Source organism: Asparagus officinalis, chromosome 10 (genome assembly GCF_001876935.1).
Source record: "Asparagus officinalis chromosome 10, Aspof.V1, whole genome shotgun sequence".
Lineage (NCBI taxonomy): Eukaryota > Viridiplantae > Streptophyta > Magnoliopsida > Asparagales > Asparagaceae > Asparagus > Asparagus officinalis.
In genome coordinates this window covers 72,630,448-72,652,229 of record NC_033803.1, presented here as the reverse complement: position 1 = coordinate 72,652,229, position 21,782 = coordinate 72,630,448, and the positions used below count along the sequence as shown (strand labels likewise).

At 39.9% G+C, this 21,782-nt stretch overlaps 2 protein-coding genes across 2 annotated transcripts; one reads left to right on the top strand and one right to left on the bottom strand.

Annotated features, from left to right (window-relative positions):
* On the top strand, positions 7,623-15,916 carry LOC109826297 (probable inactive beta-glucosidase 14). Its single transcript, XM_020393316.1, has 12 exons — positions 7,623-7,783; positions 7,878-7,944; positions 13,335-13,393; positions 13,509-13,584; positions 13,666-13,740; positions 13,862-13,949; positions 14,125-14,377; positions 14,451-14,566; positions 14,674-14,923; positions 15,025-15,127; positions 15,244-15,349; positions 15,466-15,916. Exons 1-12 carry the CDS (start codon positions 7,658-7,660, stop codon positions 15,659-15,661), a joined length of 1,515 nt encoding a protein of 504 aa, XP_020248905.1. The 5' UTR covers positions 7,623-7,657; the 3' UTR covers positions 15,662-15,916.
* LOC109826933 lies at positions 16,269-20,891 on the bottom strand. The gene is made up of 10 exons (XM_020393944.1): positions 20,806-20,891; positions 20,048-20,140; positions 19,895-19,970; positions 19,710-19,805; positions 19,516-19,598; positions 19,361-19,426; positions 19,123-19,278; positions 18,430-18,535; positions 17,276-17,478; positions 16,269-16,632 (listed from the first exon to the last, which is right to left on the bottom strand). Exons 1-10 carry the CDS (start codon positions 20,821-20,823, stop codon positions 16,564-16,566), a joined length of 966 nt encoding a protein of 321 aa, XP_020249533.1. The 5' UTR covers positions 20,824-20,891; the 3' UTR covers positions 16,269-16,563.

Here is a 21,782-nt window from a genome sequence, read left to right as displayed (position 1 = left end):
GGAATTACTGTTCACGAGACAGTATTTACTGTCTCGCGGGGAGAGACAGTCTTTACTGTCTCGGAAGTACTGTTCATCCTGGAGGCTATAAATACCCCCGAAGGCCATTTTTGAAAGGGGCTGATCATTATCGAGCATTTTTCAGAGCATTCCAGAGCAGAGAGAGAGCAGAGTTCTTGAGTTTCTGGCAACTCCTTGATATTCAGGCTTTGACTTGATTTCAAGAAGAACGACTATCTTACCTTGATAAGATATCGTTTCAAGTTCTCACTTCGATAAACGAAGTCAGAATCATAAACCCCTCACGATTCGATCAGAATCTGTGATTTGGTGGTCCACGGGCTAACGCACCCCCGGCACAGGCAAAGATCCCACGCAAGCAGCGATCCAAACAACGGTCCTGCGTTTGTTTCTCAAGAGTTGTAATTTTCCTTTTGTTGTGTAAAAGAAGTCTTATAAAAAGGCTATTTCTTTTGAATTTATTGTAATCGACTGAAGATATAATGAATTCCATGACAAAACCAACTTTTGACGCGAACAAGCTGGCGACCACAGTGGGAGCCAACGGTCTCGCTGCCGAGACCGTCGTGTCGCAGCCAATCATCAAGATCCCGGTTGAATCAATGGTCGAGTACGAATTCGACCAAGCGAAGTTTGAGGAGTATTTGTCATCCTCATCCTCAAAGTCTTCCTCGCCTCACAAATGCAGGAAGATTTTATCTTCTAAGAAGGTTTGCAAGTTTTCGATTCCATCGAACGCTACAGATGAAAACTCTCGCTTGATTATTGCTGAGGATTCCACTCACAACCTCTCTGCTCATAATGGCTCTTCGCCAAGTAAAGAGTCATTAAATCAAAGCCCACCTGCATTGACGAAAAGAGCTCGTCAAAGACAACGCCAACGCCGCGCTCACCAAATGGCTAAGGCGTTGTAACAAACCGACGGGGTTCGTTATCACGCGGACCTAGAGTCGAGAAGACATCGAGTGGTTCAGTTGTCTCAACAACCAATCATTCATATCTCTGCTAAAATCACGACGGAGGAATGGACTATTGTCAGAAGGACTCGTTCGACCCTTAAAGAACGCATACAAAAACGTCGTGCAAACGCTGCTCTTGCCCGTGCTCTCTCACAACAAAGACGAGAAAGGAAGAAGGAAACGGTGGCCAAAGAACCACCGAAACTCCGCCAAGTTTGGATTCCAAAGTCTGAAGTTGTAAAAAATCAGCATTCGGAGCCCGTTAAGAATCTATACCCACAAGGGGGTGGTTCTAAACGTGCGCCCCCCGACATAACCTTGGATCGTTCAAAGGCAACAATAAATTGTCCTGAGAATGTCAACAAGGTTTTACACCCCCAGAAGAAGACGCATTCACCAAATGATATCGTCATACCTGGGAGGTCATACCAACAGACAATACGATTTTTTGGCAATCATACCGATGAATCGTATTATCAAGTTGGGGTTGTGAATAATTTTCGAAGAGAGTTATTCGAGGAATAAACTCTCATTGTTCCTGTGCGCGATTCGTTAAAACAGCATTATCAGAATGCGGCTGTTTCAAACGAGAAGCCATCCCAGAAAGAGTCTCTGTATTGTCAAAGCCTAAGCCGAGATCGAGACATTTCCGCAAAAGAAAATTAGCTGCCCAAAATGATGAATTCCCTGAAGTCACCATCAACGTGGCTGATAAAAGAAAGTCTAAGCGGCATTCAAGTGACTCAAATCCCGACTTTTTCCTGAGAGGAAAAGTCAATCCAAGAATTGCTCAAAGGATGTCTCGACTCCAATTAGGAGCCATCAGACGCAGAGATTACAAAAGAATGCAAGAAGGAATGTCCTCGGAGGATGAATTCTCGGACACTTATTCTGCAATCGCTTCTGATGATACAATGTCTAGCACGGGACAAACCAGAGAAGTACTCACGACTCAACGGTCTCAACTTCCTGAGTCCAGTCAGCGAGCTGAATCCAGCCGCCACACTCAGAAAGTTGTGGATGACAGTGATCCAGAAGTGGATGAAGTCATTATGGCTGATACATCTCCCAATAGCAATAACGCTGGGGGTGGTTTAACACATTCTCCTAATAACGATATTGGGAGTGGTTCAATGGCACCTCTTACAGGGGGTGGTCTAACTCATTCTCCTCAACGTCATTCGAATGAAGACATAGACGATGACGGGAAAATGAAAGAGCTTGAAAACAAAGTCAACGCTTTGATGACGGCTCAAAAAGTGAAAAAGACAGGTATTCCGTGTCCCTATCCAAGAGAATGGGATTCAATACCATACCCAGCCAAATTCAATCTGGTTAACTTCACATCGTTTGAGGGGAAGAGCTCGCCTATTCAACACTTGATTTATTTTAAGTCTCATTTAGGCATGATTTCTGGAAACGAGGCTTTAATGGTTCGGTCATTCGTTGGCACCCTTCGTGGGCCCGCCTTCGATTGGTACCGACGGCTCAAGCCAGGGAGCATCAATTGCTGGGATGACATGGAAAGTTTGTTCCTCAGTAATTTCTTCGATGATGACACCGAAGTGTCAATCGGAACCCTTTTGGATGAGAAGCAAGAAGACGGAGAGTCAGTTGACAATTTTGTCAAACGTTTCCGTAACAAGGCAATGAATTGCAGAGATCCTGTTACAGAGAAGTTTATCCTGCAAACATGCCACAATAATCTCTCCATCGATGTCCTGGAAGCCCTGGGGGTCGTATCATCCAAAACTTGGAAAGAGTTGAAATTACGTGGCGAACAAGCTGAACACTTTCTTAAAAGAAAGAAAGTTGAGAGATTGAACGATCAAACCTTTAAACAGTTAGGATCGTCTCAAATTCCCATCTTGGTCAAACCTTTAAACAGTTAGGACCAAAGCCAAAATCCCCTCTCGATTCGTTCCATGAACGAGAGGTCCACAAATTGAACGATCAAACCTTTAAACAGTTAGGATCGTCTCAAATTCCCATCTTGGTCAAACCTTTAAACAGTTAGGACCAAAGCCAAAATCCCCTCTCGATTCGTTCCATGAACGAGAGGTCCACAAATTGAACGATCAAACCTTTAAACAGTTAGGATCGTCTCAAATTCCCATCTTGGTCAAACCTTTAAACAGTTAGGACCAAAGCCAAAATCCCCTCTCGATTCGTTCCATGAACGAGAGGTCCACAAATTGAACGATCAAACCTTTAAACAGTTAGGATCGTCTCAAATTCCCATCTTGGTCAAACCTTTAAACAGTTAGGACCAAAGCCAAAATCCCCTCTCGATTCGTTCCATGAACGAGAGGTCCACAAATTGAACGATCAAACCTTTAAACAGTTAGGATCGTCTCAAATTCCCATCTTGGTCAAACCTTTAAACAGTTAGGACCAAAGCCAAAATCCCCTCTCGATTCGTTCCATGAACGAGAGGTCCACAAATTGAACGATCAAACCTTTAAACAGTTAGGATCGTCTCAAATTCCCATCTTGGTCAAACCTTTAAACAGTTAGGACCAAAGCCAAAATCCCCTCTCGATTCGTTCCATGAACGAGAGGTCCACAAATTGAACGATCAAACCTTTAAACAGTTAGGATCGTCTCAAATTCCCATCTTGGTCAAACCTTTAAACAGTTAGGACCAAAGCCAAAATCCCCTCTCGATTCGTTCCATGAACGAGAGGTCCACAAATTGAACGATCAAACCTTTAAACAGTTAGGATCGTCTCAGAACTCCCACTTGGTCAAACCTTACTACAGTTAGGACCAAAACCAAAATCCCCTTTCGATTCCTTCCATGAACGAGAGGTCCAATTTCAGTTGAATAATCAAACCTTATGACAGTTAGGATTATTCAAACCCGTCCAGATTCTCTAAGTGGAGATCCCACTTTGAGTCTCTTTTGCACCAGGAGATAGAATATAAAATTCTTCCTCTCCATCATCGGGTTCATCTCTACCAACAAACAAGAGATCAGGGGATAGAATATAAAATTCTTCCTCTCCACCATTGGGTTCATCTCTACCAACAAATAAGAGATCAGGAGATAGAATATAAAATTCTTCCTCTCCATCATCGGGTTCATCTCTACCAACAAACAAGAGACCAGGAGATAGAATATAAAATTCTTCCTCTCCATAAACGGGTTCATCTCTACCAACAAAAAAGAGACCATACTACTCCAATAGGTACACGAGTCTAAACTGCTTCCCTACCTTCAACAGGAAGTTTCTAGAGAATATCACTCAGAATATTCTTAAGAATAACCTGAATACTCCAATGGGTACACGAGTCTAAACTGTATTCCTACTCTCAACAGGAAGTTTCTAGAGAATATTAATCTGAATATTCTTAAGGATAACCTAACGAACTTTCAATGGATGTCTCAATTCGGTGACAAAAGCTGAGCCCACAAGAACAAAAGCTAGCTCCGAATCAAGATCTCAACAACGGTCAAGCGATAAACGCAGTGCCGGAGAAATATTAGCTATTCTACAAAGAACTGAATAGACTAATGGATGAAGAGATCAAGAGCCAAAGCCATTTTATGGATTCTTGTACATGATCTGCTCAACCAAGTATTGAAGAGGTCGTAAGAAAAATCTATCTTATCCAAAGTATCCCAGACTCCTCTATCAAAGAATGAGTCTGGAAAACTTTGGAGGGGGTATCTGTAGGCGTTAAAAAATACTGAAAGATATACAAATACAGCTCAGAAGGAGATCATCCAAAATGTCAAAAAAAACACAAGTATAGACTATCTCGCACGCGAGACAGACTTTACTGTCTCGCGGGCAAGACAGACTTTTACTGTCTCGCCCACGCGAGACAGGTGTTCACTGTCTCGCTGTGCGAGACAGTCTTTACTGACTCGCCTCGTAGACAGGACTCGTCTCGCACGTGAGACAGACTCTCAGTAGTGCAGACAACCACCGTGTGAACCAACTGCACACACCGCCATTAACTGCTGAAAAACGATGGAACGTCGTGGGGCGAGTAATCAGCGGCGTTTAAACTGCCCCAAAATACGGAGTTTAAGAACTGGAACAGTTGAAAACGAAAATTGCCTGGCGCGTTCACGTTTCCGAGACAGCGTTTACTGGCTCGCGAGCGCCGATGACAGCAACACAAACCCATGTCTCCTCGCCCGTCGAGACAGCAAATACTGTCTCGACAGCCGAGACAGCAAATGCTGTCTCGCGAGTCTGTTTTTCGCCAACTGTTATTGGAGGTTATAAATATCCCCCGAAGGCCATTTTGGAGGGGGGCTGATCATTTTGAGCACTTCAGAGCAGAGAGAGAGTAGAGTTCTTGAGTTTCTGGCAACTCCTTGATATTCAGGCTTTGACTTGATTTCAAGAAGAACGACTATCTTACATTGATAAGATATCGTTTCAAGTTCTCACTTCGATAAACGAAGTCAGAATCATAAACCCCTCACGATTCGATCAGAATCTGTGATTTGGTGGTCCACGGGCTAACGCACCCCCGGCACAGGCAAAGATCCCACGCAAGCAGTGATCCAAACAACGATCCTGCGTTTGTTTCCCAAGAGTTGTAATTTTCATTTTGTTGTGTAAAAGAAGTCTTATAAAAAAGCTATCTCTTTTTTTTGAATTTATTGTAATCGACTGAAGATATAATGAATTCCATGACAAAACCAACTTTTGACGCAAACAATCATATCTCATAATTTTCTAAGAATGTGGTTCCAATTTCCACATATGTATCCCTCAAAGGTAAAAAAAAAAAAAGTTTTATGATCCACTAGCTCCCTGAAAACTTCAAAACTAATCAGGTATGAAATTCTAATGACCATGACAATGATAACAGCGAAATTGATATCTATAGGATAGAGTTTCTGTCTATATGGCCGAAAATAGAAAAGAACCCTCACCAAACAACCCCATGTTAAAATTTATGAAATGGTATATCCATCTTTTAGTAAGAGAAGTCTAAACCCATCATACGGTCATCCGTTCCCTTACTATAATTTTTTAAGGAATACATGTGCATCATATCTCAATTAACTAATGCATATTGTTGCTTAAGCTATAAACATAGTGATCGATTAGTGCAATTAGAAATCGCTATAAACATAGTGATCAATTAGTGCAATTAGAAATAAACCTTCTTTCATAGACTTATATTTACATTATCATTCATGTTTTCTGAAGGTACCAGAGGTTCAAGCACCTGGAGCACATTCACTAGGTAGCTGCTGATAGCCTATATTTGTTTCAAATTTATCGTCTACCTGGAAGTTGCAACCACTATGCCAACTCTTACACAATTTTCCTAATACTTTTTGACAGGCAACTGTGACTTTCAGAAGAAGTTTATTTTATGGGTGCCATGTGCACCTCATTTCATCATTGAAAAACTAAGTATTTGCAGTACTTGGATAATTATTTTATCAAGCTTTTAATCCAAAAGGAATGATTGCTTATTTTCTATAAATGGTTGAAGGGAATTGTATTTCTTCTGTTCATGACTTATAGAGAGAGATGAACAATAAGAATGGAGCATTAGCTTTAGCATTTATTGTCATGCCCATAGAATAAAATAAAACTCTAGTGATACCCCAAGATCTAGTTCACATCGGATATTGATTTAGTGATTGAATGATTTATAAAGTAATCCAAGTAGTCAAGTGCAGTGTGGACTAATCAATTTTGGCAGTGGATTGAGCCAAACCATGTGTTGTACTCGCGCCAATGGGCTCGGAGGCTCACGGCGTGGCACGTATTGCATTAGTGTTAGAATTTGTTGAAGGTATAGAGAGGGCTAAATTCCCTCCTTCCATTTATTTTATGGGTAGCGTGTGCCACTTGTTTTCTCTCATGAAAATTAAGTGTCTACAATACTTCTATAATTTTATCTGACTTTCATATTTTTGAAATGAGACTACAACAGTAGTTGCTTATGGCTATAAATAATCGTTGCTTGTAGTGGGTATTTGCTTATTGATGATGGATGTGAGTACTCAGAAGTAAATGGTATTGTTGCAATATCCTAATTGTAAATGTTTCAAATTTATCCCTTATACTTTCTCAGCTTGTGTAAAATTTTGTGTTTTTGAAAAGGTAATTGTGACTTGTTACTCGAATAGATAAAAAAGAGTTAATCCAAGATAGATCTCGCTGTATTGTTGTCTTGAACTTACCACCCCTCTAGTTTTGTTGTCAGGGGTAGACTCTCTCGATCTCTTTGTGAATTTTTTTTTTAACTCTTTTTATCATGAGGGGGTCAACTTGTCCCAAAAATATAAAAATTAAAATAAAATAAATCTCTTTCTTTGAGGACGAAGGAGTTATAATAATAATAATAAATCAACTCTGCCCATCATTATTCATTACCCATGTGCATCTCGTTTCACCCTATCAAATGGAAGGAAAATTAAAAAAAAAAGTGTTGGCGTAAAGAAATAATATGCTTCTTTGTTTGCTATAAATGATTGTCCCCTGATCATTTTATCCATTATCGTGAATGGTTAGCTCCTGCCATTGTTCCCCCCATTAACTTGTCCTTCATTTGAGAGAGAGAGAGAGAGAGAGAGAGAGAGAGAGAGAGAGAGAGAGAGAGAGAGGGAGGGGGACGGTTGGAATCTGCAGCGGAGAGAGAGAGAGAGAGAGAGAGAGAGAGAGAGAGAGAGAGAGAGAGAGAGAGGGAGGATGAACAATAATAAGAAGGGAGCACTGTCATTGACATTTATTGCATTGTTAGTAATTGTTGAAGGAATAGAGAGAGCCCAATTCCCTCCCTCTTTTCTCTTTGGGACCTCAACCTCATCTTACCAGGTCACTGCCTTCTCTAATTCCCACGTTTTACTATCATCATTGTTTTGAAACAAGCTCTTGCCTGAAGCTTTGACATTGTGATATATACTTGCAGATTGAGGGAGCAGTTTCTGAAGGCAACAGGGGCCCAAGCAATTGGGATATATTCACTCACTTGCCTGGTAATTTTTAACTTATATGTACATACCTATATATACACACACACGCCTTATTTAAATAAAAATTGAGAGATCTGCTGAAAAATGGGGAAGTAAACAGGACCGCACTGAAGCTTGGCATATTCGCATTCAGGATTCATGCTTTTTTACCAAAGATATATGTATGTGTGTGTTAAAGTAAGAGAGAGAGAGAGAGAATCTTGGGTAAATTTCCCTTGAATTGAATATTGAGTGTGCACATATATTTATACAAGTAGAGGAGTGTGAGGTTTGTTCTCCCAAGCAATGTGGGACTAAAACCCACTACAATACACTATTATCAACAGCCCCCTTCAAACTCATGTTGGATCAAACAAAGTGAGTTTGCGTACAAGAAACTGGAACCGATGAACAGGTAAGGCCTTTGTGAAGAAATCTGCAAGCTCGTCAGCGGATGAAACATGAGGAAGTAGAATTGTCTTGTCCTTGATAACTTGGTGACGGACAAAATGAGCGTCGATCTCAATATGTTTGGTCCTTTCATGAAATACTGGATTATTAGCAATCTGGATGGCACTCTTATTATCACAGTAGAGAGGAGTAGGAGTCGTAACAGAAATACCGAAATCACTGAGAAGGCGACGAAGATGAATAATCTCTTTAGCTGTTGTGGACATTGCACGATACTCTGCCTCAGTACTGGAAAGAGCAATAACATCTTGTTTCTTACTTCGCCAGGAAATAAGGGAATCACCAAGAAATATACAATAACCTGTGGTAGACTTTCTGGTAGTTGGATCACCAGCCCAATCAGCATCAGAATATGCACAAAGCTCTAACTTAGATGTAGCAGGAAACAAAAGTGAGCGAGTGCTAGTACCCCGGAGGTACCGAAGAATCCGTAATAAGACAGCATAGTGTACAGAACGTGGGGCACTAACAAATTGACTGACAATACCAACAGCATGAGAGATATCTGGTCGAGAGATGCACAAATAGACCAACTGACCAACAAGATGTCGATATCGGGTAGGATCAGATAGAGGCTCACCGTCAGTAGAGCAAAGTTTGACATTCTGCTGGAGTGGAGTATCGACAGTTGTATTATCAGTTAACTCAGCTTGATTTAGAATATCTGAGAGATACTTCTGTTGAGACAGTAATACACCCCGCGGGCCTTGAGAAATTTCTAGACCAAGGAAATACCGAAGAGATCCAAGATCCTTCATGTGGAACTGTTGTTGCAACTGAGATTTTGCGTATTGTATACCTGTCATATCATCACCTGTAATGATCATATCATCTACATAGATGAGTAATAAAACCCTGCCACGCGATGTAGTGCGAACAAACAGAGAAGCATCTTGATGACTTTCTATAAAGCCCGCTTTGAGCACAACATCGCGAAAACACTCAAACCAAGCGCGGGGTGCCTGTTTGAGACCATAAACAGCACGACGAAGGAGACATACATGTCCCGGAGGAATATTTGACCCTGGAGGCGGTTGCATATATACGGTCTCTGATAAAGAGCCATGAAGAAAAGCATTTTTGACATCCATCTGGTATAAGGGCCAACGATGAGCAGCAGCGACCGCAAGGAGAGTACGCACAGTGGGCATCTGAGCAACAGGAGCAAAGGTCTCCTCATAATCAATACCTTGTTGCTGAGTAAAACCTCTAGCCACTAAACGAGCTTTTCGACGTTCAATGGTGCCATCAGGACGAAACTTGACCTTATAAACCCATTTACTGCCAACAAGAGAGATCCCAGGAGGACAGGGAACAATATCCCAGGTATGAGTTTGCTGAAATGCTTGAAATTCCTCAGCCATAGCTTGTCGCCACTCTGGAATTTGAACTGCCTCTTGGAAGGACTTTGGCTCAACAATAGTATGAATGGCAGCAAGAAAGTTATGAAAGATAGGTGAATAAGAAGTAACAGAAGCATACCGGGCAGGCATGACATGTGGGCGTTTGCCTCGACGAAGAGCAAGAGGAACCTCAGGCGGGGGAGATGCTGGCGCAGGTGCATGAAGATCAACAGTATTTTCTGGAGTGAGAGTTGTGTCCACAGGATATGGATTAGATGGTGTAAGAGAAGACTCAGGTGAGGAAGAGTCAACAGAAGGAGAGGGAGAGATGTCAGGGAGATCTCGAAAGGAAAATTGAGGTGAAGAAGTGGGTGATGCAGTGGACGGGGAAGCATGATCGGTAGAGTGGAGGAAATTAAAGTCATCAGAAGTAGAATAATATGGAGAATCCTCTTCGAACTGAACATGACGAGATATATGAACTCGACGAGTTGCGGGATCATAACAACGATAACCTCGATGTTCTGAACTAATTCCTAAATAAACACAAGAAACTGCTCTGGGAGACAATTTATCACGTTCGTGAGATGGCAGAAAAACAAAACATCGACAACCAAAAACGCGAACTAGATCATAACGGGGAGGATGAGTATAAACACGACTATAAGGAGTAGCACCGGAAAGAGAGCTAGATGGAGTGATATTAATGGCATGAGTCGCGGTGAGAATAGCCTCAGCCCAGAAACGACGAGGAACAGAGTAAGAAATGAGCATTGATCGGGCAGTATCGAGGATATGACGATGTTTGCGTTCAGCAACACCATTTTGCTCATGAGTGTAGGGACATGACTGTTGAAAGATAGTCCCATGAGAGGACATGATAGAGCGCATGGCAGAGGATAGGTACTCTTTGGCACAATCAGAACGAAAAACTTTAATACGAGATTGCCATTGAGTGAAAATCATAGCAGTGAAGGCTTGATAAGCAGTAAGTACGTCAGAGCGATTCTTAAGTAGGTAAACCCATGTAAAACGAGAGAAATCGTCGATAAAACTAACATAATATAAGTAGCCAGATGAAGAAGGCAAAGGAGCTGGCCCCCAAATATCAGAATGTACTAAATCAAATAAGGAAGTGGATACAGATGTACTCATTTTAAATGGTAAAGCAGTGAATTTAGCCAATTTGCAACCAGCACATGACTCAATACTAGAACTAGATGATACAGGACCAAGTACTCCAGACTGAATAAGACTCTCCAGCCTTTTATTACACACATGACCAAGTCGTCTATGCCATAAATTGGCAGGAAGCGAGGTAGAGGGTTTTGACGAACAAAGAGAAGCAACAAGAGAACGTGGACGTATGGACTCTGGAAGGTGAAGATATTCCAGAAAATACAGTTTGTGCCTCCTACGACCCGCCCCAACCGTCTTGCCCGTCTGTGGATCCTGCACAATACAAGTATCAGAAGAAAATGAGACAAACAGGCCCGCCATGCATAAAGAGCTAATAGAAATTAAATTCAAGCACAATTGTGGAGCCACATAGACGGGACCAAGTGTTAGACGACCAGATGGATCATTTTGTGGGGTAATAGAGCCATACTGAGTAATGGACAATGGTTGTCCAGCAGCTGTGTAGATAGGAGGAAGAGAGGATGAAGTAAAGACAGAGGATAAAAGTGAGGCATTACAAGTCATATGAAAGGAACAACCAGAGTCAAAAATCCAGAGATCATTCATACCAGAGACTGAAGGATTAGCTGAAGAACCAGCAAAATGCATACCAGAGAGTTGTGCGGCGGATGTAGAGGTGATATGTTGAAAAGCATCAAGTTGACGGCGAAGACTTTCAATAGCTTGAATAGTAGAGTCTGAAGTAGTAGAAGGTATAGCATTGGCCAACAATCCTGGTGTACGAGAGGGTTGAGACTGAGGGGGTCGCCGACCACGTCCAGTACCTGAGGAACGTAACTCAGGATGAAGCTTGAAGCATGTCTCAATGCGGTGTCCTTCCTTCTTACAATATTTGCAAGAGAGCTTAGATCGAGCCTGTGGAGAGGGAGCCTGTGGAGAAGTATAATTCATAACAGGAGCAGTGACAGGTACAGACAAAACAGTCTCGAGTGAAGAGGTAGGAGTGTCTGTTGACAAATTGAGTCGTGCTGTCTGCTGCCGGGTCTCATAAGCAGTGAGAGCTCCCATAACTGAGGCCAAAGTCGGAAATTGAGGCTGGTGAAGTAGTTGATCAGCCATAGTTGAATATTCAGGAAGGGACTGAAACAATTGATGCACCTCATGCCGTTCGTACCAGGCTAGCCAGTCTTCATATGTGGAATTACGTCCAGGAAGCATGGAGCGTAACTCTGTCCAAAAAGCTTGCATTTGTCCAAAATGGGACTGCAGAGATGAACTACCTTTGCGTTGTAGAGAAATGCGTTGCAGAAGATATGCCTCCCGTGCACCCGAGCACTCAGTGAAACGCTCAGTGAGACGAGTCCACATGGCCTGAGCAGAGGGAAGCGAGCCAATCTCGACAGTGAGACCAGAGCCAACACAGCGAGTGAGATAATCCATAACACGAAATTCCTGCAATTGCCACTCTGAACTCTCCTTGACATAGAGAGCACGAGCAGTCTGAAGATCGACATCACCACTGCCAGAGGCAATAGTACTGGATGAAGCAACAGTGCTGATGGACGGTGGAACTGGTCCCGTACTGGTGAGATGATCAAGCAAACCAGCGCCACGCAAGGCATTGGTGACAATGGTGGACCACCCTGCCCAGTCACTTTGATCATTGAGGGGCAAAGGTGGTTTGGGAATCTTCTCTGAAGGAGCCATAACAGCAATCTTGAGACGTTAAGATGTCGAGATGCTGTTACTAATGTCGTTCGTTTGAGGCCGAGAGACGGCTTGAAACGACGATGCCGTTAATTTGAGACCGAGAGACGGTCTTGAAACGACAATGCCGTTAAAATAGAACCCGAAGGTTAGAATGAAACCCGAAGGTTTAAAATAGAACCCGAAGGTTAGAATGAAACCCGAAGGTTTAAAATAGAACCCGAAGGTTAAACGAGAACGCGAAACGCGTTAAGAGGCCGCAAAACGACAAGGCCAAAATATCTGGCAGATGAACGCCAAATAATTAAAAATAAAAATAAAAAAAAATAAAACATTAAACGGCTGCAAAGCAATAAGGCCAAGATTTGGCAAAAGAACGCAAAAGCGTTAAAAATTTTATTGAAAGGGAAATAGCCCTAGCTCTGATACCATGTTAAAGTAAGAGAGAGAGAGAGAGAGAATCTTGGGTAAATTTCCCTTGAATTGAATATTGAGTGTGCACATATATTTATACAAGTAGAGGAGTGTGAGGTTTGTTCTCCCAAGCAATGTGGGACTAAAACCCACTACAATACACTATTATCAACAGTGTGTGTGTGCATGTATGTGTGTGTGTACATGTATGTATGTATATATACATACACACACACACGTCATATTTAAGTGCGTTGATCAATCTTCATTCTCTCATAAACCACACAGGGCGCTTAGTTAATTTGCAAATAAATCATAATTTCATTCTCTCTTCGACAGGAAAAGTAAAGGATGGTAGCAATGGAGACATTGCCGATAATCATTATCATCTCTATGAGGTGCATCTTCATTATGTTTCAATGTGTGAAGACTATTTCAGAAATTTTGGGGGTAAAACTTTTATTTTCAGGATTAGATCAGTGAGTTGATGATTTAGAGCTTGTTCTTGAACAGGAAGATGTCAACTTGATGCATTCTCTGGGTGTTAACTCGTATAGATTTTCGATATCATGGTCTAGAATTCTTCCAAGTGAGTTTACTATCTGATTAGCTCCAATATTTGCTACTATATAAAACCTGACATATTAATGGAAGATTTGCTTGTCAATAGGAGGTCGGTTTGGAGAAGTTAATCAAGTGGGCGTAGCATTCTACAATAACCTTATTGATTCCCTCTTGCTCAGAAGTAATTTCTTTAGCTTCCTTGTAATTTTAAATGAATAAGTTAAAGACAAAAATTTTGTATTATGAATAATAAACTCTCGGCTGCTTCTGTTATTGCCTTCTCTTTCATGACTCTGGAGCAGGAATACAACCATTTGTGACATTGAATCATTTTGATATACCACAAGAGCTTGAAACGCGATATGGTGCATGGCTTAGTCCAAAGATACAGTAAATTCCTTTTTCATTTTGTTGCGACTTGTCACTCTCTCTATATAAATTTTGTTACATCGCAATTGCATTAGTTTAATCATCTTATTATATGATAAATCTTGCGGTGAAATTTGGAGACATAAATGCATCTCTTCATGTGTGGGGACTCCTAACATCGGTTTCCTTTTTTCAGGAAAGATTTTGCATATTTCGCGGAAGTATGTTTCGAGGAATTTGGTGATAGAGTAAAGTTTTGGAGCACATTTAATGAGCCAAACCTTATGCTGAAATTTGGTTATCTCAACGGCAATCACCCTCCTGGTCGTTGTTCAGAACCATTTGGAAATTGTTCTTTCGGGGATTCTTCAACCGAACCGTATATCGCTGCACATAACATCATATTATCCCACGCAAGGGCCGTTGGCATCTACAAAAACATCTATCAGGTAAAAAAAAATTCAAATATTGCATGCTTTTCATTGACACGAAGTGGTTATTAATGTGAAATCAATTATTAAGGAGAAACAAGGAGGCTCTGTTGGAATTGTGATTATGACCCGGTGGTATGAACCTCTCAGAAATATCACAGTAGACATTTCGGCAGCTCAGCGGGCACTCTCTTTTGAAATGGCTTGGTAATATGAAGTTTGTTTGAAGAAGTTAATAGAAAGATTTCACTCATATATATGTGCCATATTTATTAAATGAAATATTGAAGTTATATACTTTTTGGCTTTATAAGGTTCCTGGATCCTTTACTACATGGTGATTATCCTATTGAAATGCGTCGAGTCCTTGGATCAAGGCTACCCACATTCACAGATGAAGAGAAGATCAAATTACGAAACGGGATGGATTTCATAGGAGTCAATCACTACACAAGTCTTTATGTGAAGGATTGCATGTTTTCTCCATGCGAGCTTGATAAATTTTCAGGAAATGCACTAGTTTTCGCCACCTCACAAAGAAATGGGGTGCCTATTGGAGCTTCGGTAAGCTCCATGAGAAATATTAGACAGAGATTATCGAAAGTTTAGACGCAATCTTAGATTGTTTATTGGCTACCATTTGTAAATATGATTTTATGTTGTAGACCGGGATGCCAACTATGTTTGTGGTTCCACATGGCATGGAGAAGGTGATCATGTACTTCATGCAGAGATACAACAACACACCTATGTACATTACTGAAAATGGTGTGCGCTGAAAATCTTTTTTTCTTTTTTAACTTTGAGAAAAGTGTAGGACATATCATGTGCTTTTTCCATGTGTATATTTATATATGAATTCTCTATGTCTGTACATTCTTTAGGATACAGTCAAAGGAGCGACGGAGTGTCCTTAAATGACTTACTCAATGACACGAACAGAGTAGAGTTTCTCAAGAGCTACCTCTCTTCTGTGGCTACTGCCGTAAGGTAAGTGTTATAGCTGTATATTGACTTCACACTCATGTCATCTTCACACTCATGTCATCTATGATATTTGCACGCCGAAAATTATGTTAAGTATTGTATTTTGGGTTCTCCTGCAGGCAAGGGGCAGATGTTAGAGGATATTTCATATGGTCTCTCATGGATAACTTTGAATGGACGCTTGGTTACTCTGTAGGATTTGGGCTCTATCATGTAGATTCCAAAACACAGGTAAGAACTCCAAAATTATCGGCTAAATGGTACGAGCAATTTCTAAGCGGAGGGTTGGAGACCGACCTGAAGTCGTCTGCTTAACGTTGGGAAAATATGCAAGAAGATGCTACATCGTAAACGTCATTTGTAACAACAGGAATGTGCTATTGCTTGATATTAAGGATTTCTTCTGTGCGTACAAGATCATGTTTTATGTTTACACCCAAAGGATTGTTTACTACCTCAAAATGTGTTCGGGTGACGTATTACTTGGAATCGCATGGCATCGTAAATTTGTCATTGTATTTTTGCTTAGATGATGGGCGATATTCTACGCTATAAAAAAATTGATGATTGATTTGATTTTCTAAGTACAATATGAAGATTTCATGGATCTTGCCGTGTTGTAGGTATTACATACAGTGATTGTTAACATTTTTATTAGGGAAATATGATAGTTTGATCTGAATAATTGAGACATTCTTTTCAACTCTTTAAGTTCCATAAATCATTTCAACTATGTCATCCACCCAGATATTTTAACCAATCAAAATATTTATGTTTTAAGTTTTAGGTCAGATATACAATGACTGAATCACGAGGTTAGAAAATATATTTATCATTTAATGAACCATAGTTATAATTATAGCCACCGTGGCCGCTACCAATCTGAACCAAAATAGTCCACAAAAATATTGACACAGATCCAGTGATAATCTAATTATTTCTATTAAGCGAAGTGGGGGAAATTATAATACATATCATAGCCTCTTACATTCTGTCCCACAGAATGTTTACAAAACAAATCAAAGTACAGGAACATTCTTGGCTTATTTTTACTCTACAAGAACTAACTACACAAAATAATTTGTACTGAATACAGACTGGAATAATCCGGTAGCAAATAAGAAAATAAGAATGCAACAAGAGAGCAGCGCTCTTATCTAATTCTGAGAAAGCGGATGCCGAGGCAGATTCTTGACGATAATGCGTTCTTCAGCTAATCAGTCGAGTTTTACGTTGGAATAAAGGAGGGTGTCCCTTGTTAGAGGCATGTAAAGTAAGTAGTATATCTGCAAGGAGAAAGTCGACGAATACATCTTCAGATTAAAAAAACAACAAGAAACAAATAATAAAATGGAGAACCACAATGTGAATTAGTAGCGCATGATTGAACAAGGTTCTGACTTCAATCACTAGCAAGTAAACTTCCCTTCGCTGACATAAGGAAATGCAAACTGGAACATTCGCATTTCAAGCCCAAGTCAAATTTGTCCCATTTGGTAAAGTATAATAGTTGTAATCAATTTTTAGGAAAGCCAAAGTCATACTAATATCATATCAGTCCTGTGTTAAGAAGCCGAGTAAAATCATAGTTTTGGGAACTCAACGACAAATATCTCTTTTTGTTGCTTTTACATGCGAAACGACAAAAGCTACTAAATTAAAATCATAATAACTATATAAGAGTAAATAGAGGCTGGCGTGCCTCCATAATGTTCATCAGTGTGTCACTTATACGAATGGGGATTTGTTGATGATCTAGATTGTAGAGGTCTAGATGTGTGTCATGTCTATGTCCCACAAGCCAACACCGTGGAGGGACCCATCAGCCTCGGTTACTAATAATATAATGCAAACCAACTAATAAGCAAGGAAACAGTATAGCTGTAAGCAACAACAATTAGCCGAAAAATAACAGCGCATGGCCCTCACCCCCATTAGCGTAGAAACCAGGAAAATGATGCCAGTTATCCAAGCCAAGCTCCTTCTAACCAATATCACCTCTGCAATCTTCACATCTATTGGACTAGCTTCTGCCAACAACCGAGGTTCACCAGCTGGAAGGTTAACATTTAGCATAGGGGCCCCATTTGCAGATGACTCCCTACTATATAAGATAATTCCAACAACCTTTCCTGAAAAAGTTAAAATAGTTCGAAGTTTATGAGAGACCAAATCCTAACCATATACAAGGGAAGACAATCAATGAAAACCCAAATCATACTGGGTATATGTTGTTATTTATGGTTATAAAAGAATTATCAGAATATTATATTATGTGACAGACATGAATTTGATGTTGAACAGAGCTCTTCATAACTAATGCAGCAGATCGGGCACCAGATTTGCAGTGCCCAAAGCAAGTATCACATTATATAACCCTGAATCAATTGCAAACAATACCTGCTATCTATGTAGCACGGACACGGATCCGACACGGCCATCCGACACGCCGACACGAGGCAAATCCTAAAAAATACATAGGATACGTGTGTTCGACACGTGTGTCCGACACGGACACGACACGACACGGTGTCCGTGCTTCATAGCACGCTATTACCTTCACCATCAAGGGCTACAAGTATGGCAACATATGCTAATAAATATACGTACACAGGAGAGGTATGTTAAAGAAAGCGAAATGGGTAATATTTGTAAACTTCATTGAATCAGGTTCTACTTCAATATTCTTTTATGTAATAACAAAATTCTCCACCAAGTCTTAGCCATAAATTCAGAGGAAAAGAATTTGGATGTGAACGCTAGGAGATGAACATATTCCAAAGATTTTATTAGTGAAAGAGGTGATGGCTTTTGAAATATGTGTCATTTCAGTGTCCAAGAGAAGACAGTTTTTGAAATTTGTAACATGTCCGACACATGTGCAACTTCATGATTTCAGTGTCCCCAAAAAATAGAAGAACCGTTATCAACTCTGATTATATATATTTTTAAATAGTCAAAGAGGATAAGTGCTTCTGGACTTTTGTTGCTTTGTTGTGTTCTGCTTAAATGCTACTATTATGGTGCTGAAGCGATAATAACTGGCTAGAAGCAAAACATCAAAAAAAAAGACAACCACTGACCTCCATATAACTTGTGCAGTAAGTTGTAAGACTTGGTAAATGCTGTCTGAAGGAGCTCTATTCCTTGACGAACAATGTCTCCAGAACCATATTCCTCCTCCAAGGCCTGCAATATAGTGTCAATTTTAAGGTGTGAACATCTTTTGGTTGTAGAAATTATATGTGAAAGTACATGAAGCTATTGATTTAATAAGCTACTTGAAGCTTAAACTATATTATCATATTTGAATTTAATTTTTTTAACATTATATAGATTTTAACGAGTTGGACAAAAAATTAAATTAAAAAAATCACTCGAACAAGAACCCGAGTTTAGATCTTCTGTGCAGTTTGCATGCACAAAAACATGAAGACAAAAAAAACAGAGCCAAAAAATAAAATGCTTGCCCAGCTGCAAAAAGCATGGATAGCAACCAAATACACGGCTAACTTTTTGCATGACAGTCGAGTTGTGAAACGATAACAGTCAGAGGTTAGTCTATGAAGAAAGAGAGACACTAAGTTGCACGATATACTAGACTCTTAGTAGAATTATAATGTGCATCAAATGTATGCGTAGGCTAAGTCAGTCCCCAATTCCCCATTATCATATAACAAGGATGCACCAAGGTTCAACTTATACTCGGCAATGATTTCAATTAATAGGTTTTCAGGCTACAAGTGAAAAGTTATGAGAGGGAAGATGAAATTCACCTCAATGCCTGTGAAACGGCCCATCAATAGCTCCGCAGGGATCGTGATGCTTTCTGCAAAACCTTCACCATTCTCCATTAACTTTCTAATATTTCTGGTAAAGGAAACTAGACTTAATGCAAAAATTCTGTCTGATTTCTGCAGAAGATATTCAATTTTCCATTAGGAAAACAAAAACTACATGTTACATGGTTTAAATTTTAAAACTTCAAAAATCATCTCAACAGAAAGAAAGTACATTAGAGGGTAAAGAGAAGCTCAGCTCTCCATCAACAGCCTCTGATGTGCTGACATATCTTCCTCCCTGCAAAAAGTTAAATCAGCATTTCACTTCCAAGCTCTTAAAAGGTGAACTTTCTCGTAGCTGAAAGAATTATAAACAGCAATTCTTACAAGATATTCAAGTTCTTGAATAATACAAGCACCATCACATTCAATACTTGATGGATCATCCAAGCGAGAAACTTCATTCCCATCTACAAAAGGAATATAGTTTTATAGCCAAAATCAACTTGTTGCAACAATTAAAAAAAATAAGTTGATGAAATGCATATCTGGTCCGGAGTGTTGTGCGGAAATCAGGATACCTGATAGTTCTATGTCAGCTTTACTTGAGCCCACAATGTTGCTACTAAAAGCACTACCCAATTGGTCATTTGAGTAGGCGAAAGGTAATCGAGGATCTGTATGAGAAATAACATGAGATTAAAATTCCAAATGAAGAAAGAGAAGAAAACAGAAATTCTATAGAACGTCAGTTGAATACACTGACCTTTAATTCCCGTGACTTCCAGCAGCAAAACAGCATGAGGCCTGTCAAATAGACTAGGGTACAGAACTTGATTTAACTGTGAACAGAACACACTAGAAGGTCAGATTTTAACTTAAGTATCAGACCTTCCAAAGAGAGGTACCAATGCATGACCTTGAATGATGAATCGGATGAAAGCGAGACCGGAGCAGAACCAAGTAAGACCGATACGGTTGCAGCAACTTCATTTGCTGATAATGATTTGTCCTAGTCAGAACAAGGAGCTCTATGATTTAGTTAATCCGGCATCCCAATTCCAAAATAAGAAAGTTGTAATAAAAAAAACGCTCATGCAATTTTCTGACATAGAAGATGACTATGATGAATATCCATGATGGCTGATGAGTAACGGATGTAAACAGAAAACGTATCAAGTAGTTTAGCATAAAATCATCTAGATGTCTCTATGAACATAAATGTTATGCAAGCTTTTCCCCCCTTGAATTCGAACAAGGTGCACATGAAAGAACAGCGCACGTGCATCAGGAGAGCATATCTACAACCAACTCCCAGCAGAAGACTTTGATCTGAGAGTTCATTCGTAGCCTTGAGACAAATCCCAACTTTGAGACAGCCTACAGCCCACCCACCAAGACCCGAGCCATGACAATATTAAGGGCATGGAAAGGGCACATTTTAAATCACGTTTTCGTGTATATTTTATACTGGAACATAGCTAAGCCTTCGATTTTCAACATAAAAGACTTTTGACTATCAAATTCTACGGCAATCTCATCAATCTACTCAGTTTGCACCAAACACAAAGTTGAAAGCCACCATGACCTAAAAGGCCACTATCCTGATTTTATGGCAAGAATCAAACTTGATGATCATATACTTAGAATATAGAGAAACAGAAGCTTATGACTTACCTCCTCATCGATCGCCATGGAATTGCTACGAATAAACCTCTGGTTCGCGCCATCAAAGAAAACGACTGATCCAATGTTTTCCGCCTGCGTTTAATTCAACGAGAGGTCAAGAACAAAGAACATCAGATCCAGCGAACCTTTTAGTTTAAGAGCAAGAGCAGCAGGTTGAGCTTCACGGCCGTCGCCATGACTGAGGATCGGAGAACGGATTAAATCTGTTAGGGTTTTGCTGACTGAATTCTGAGATCGAGATGGATCTAAAATTGGGGGAACTTTTTGAGATCGATAGATGAATTTATAAATAAAAATATGAAAGCATCTAATCTTGATCAAGGATCGTGGATATGATTTGGAATGGGCCGAGTTGTACCCCTGTTTTGGGCTTCAATATAGAAAGGCCGTGGAAATAGATCCGACATAATTTATTAAAATCTAAATTAACCTTTAACAATAATTAATTTATTAATTCCGAAATAATCCTTTACAAAATAATTTCTTTTAAATTATTTCTAATATTGTAAACTCATAAGTATATTTATTTAAAAGTCCTTTTATAAAATAGTTTCTTTTAAACTATTTTCTCATTATAATTAATTCTAAAATAATTCTTTACAAATATTTTATTCTTTTCTTTTTTAATAAAATCCCATCAACAACCTACGTGGAATATCAAAATAGTCATGCTACAGCATAATCATATTATAGTCTAAACATGCATATAATTAATTCACAGATCTAAAATTGAATTGACAAATCAAGAGAAGTAGGATCTTGCATCGGGGTAACGTCGAACGAATCGACGCTGACGTGGTGGAATATCAAAATAGTCATGCTACAGCATAATCATATTATAGTCTAAACATGCATATAATTAATTCACAGATCTAAAATTGAATTGACAAATCAAGAGAAGTAGGATCTTGCATCGGGGTAACGTCGAACGAATCGACGTCGACGTGCGAGTCCGCGGGTCTGAT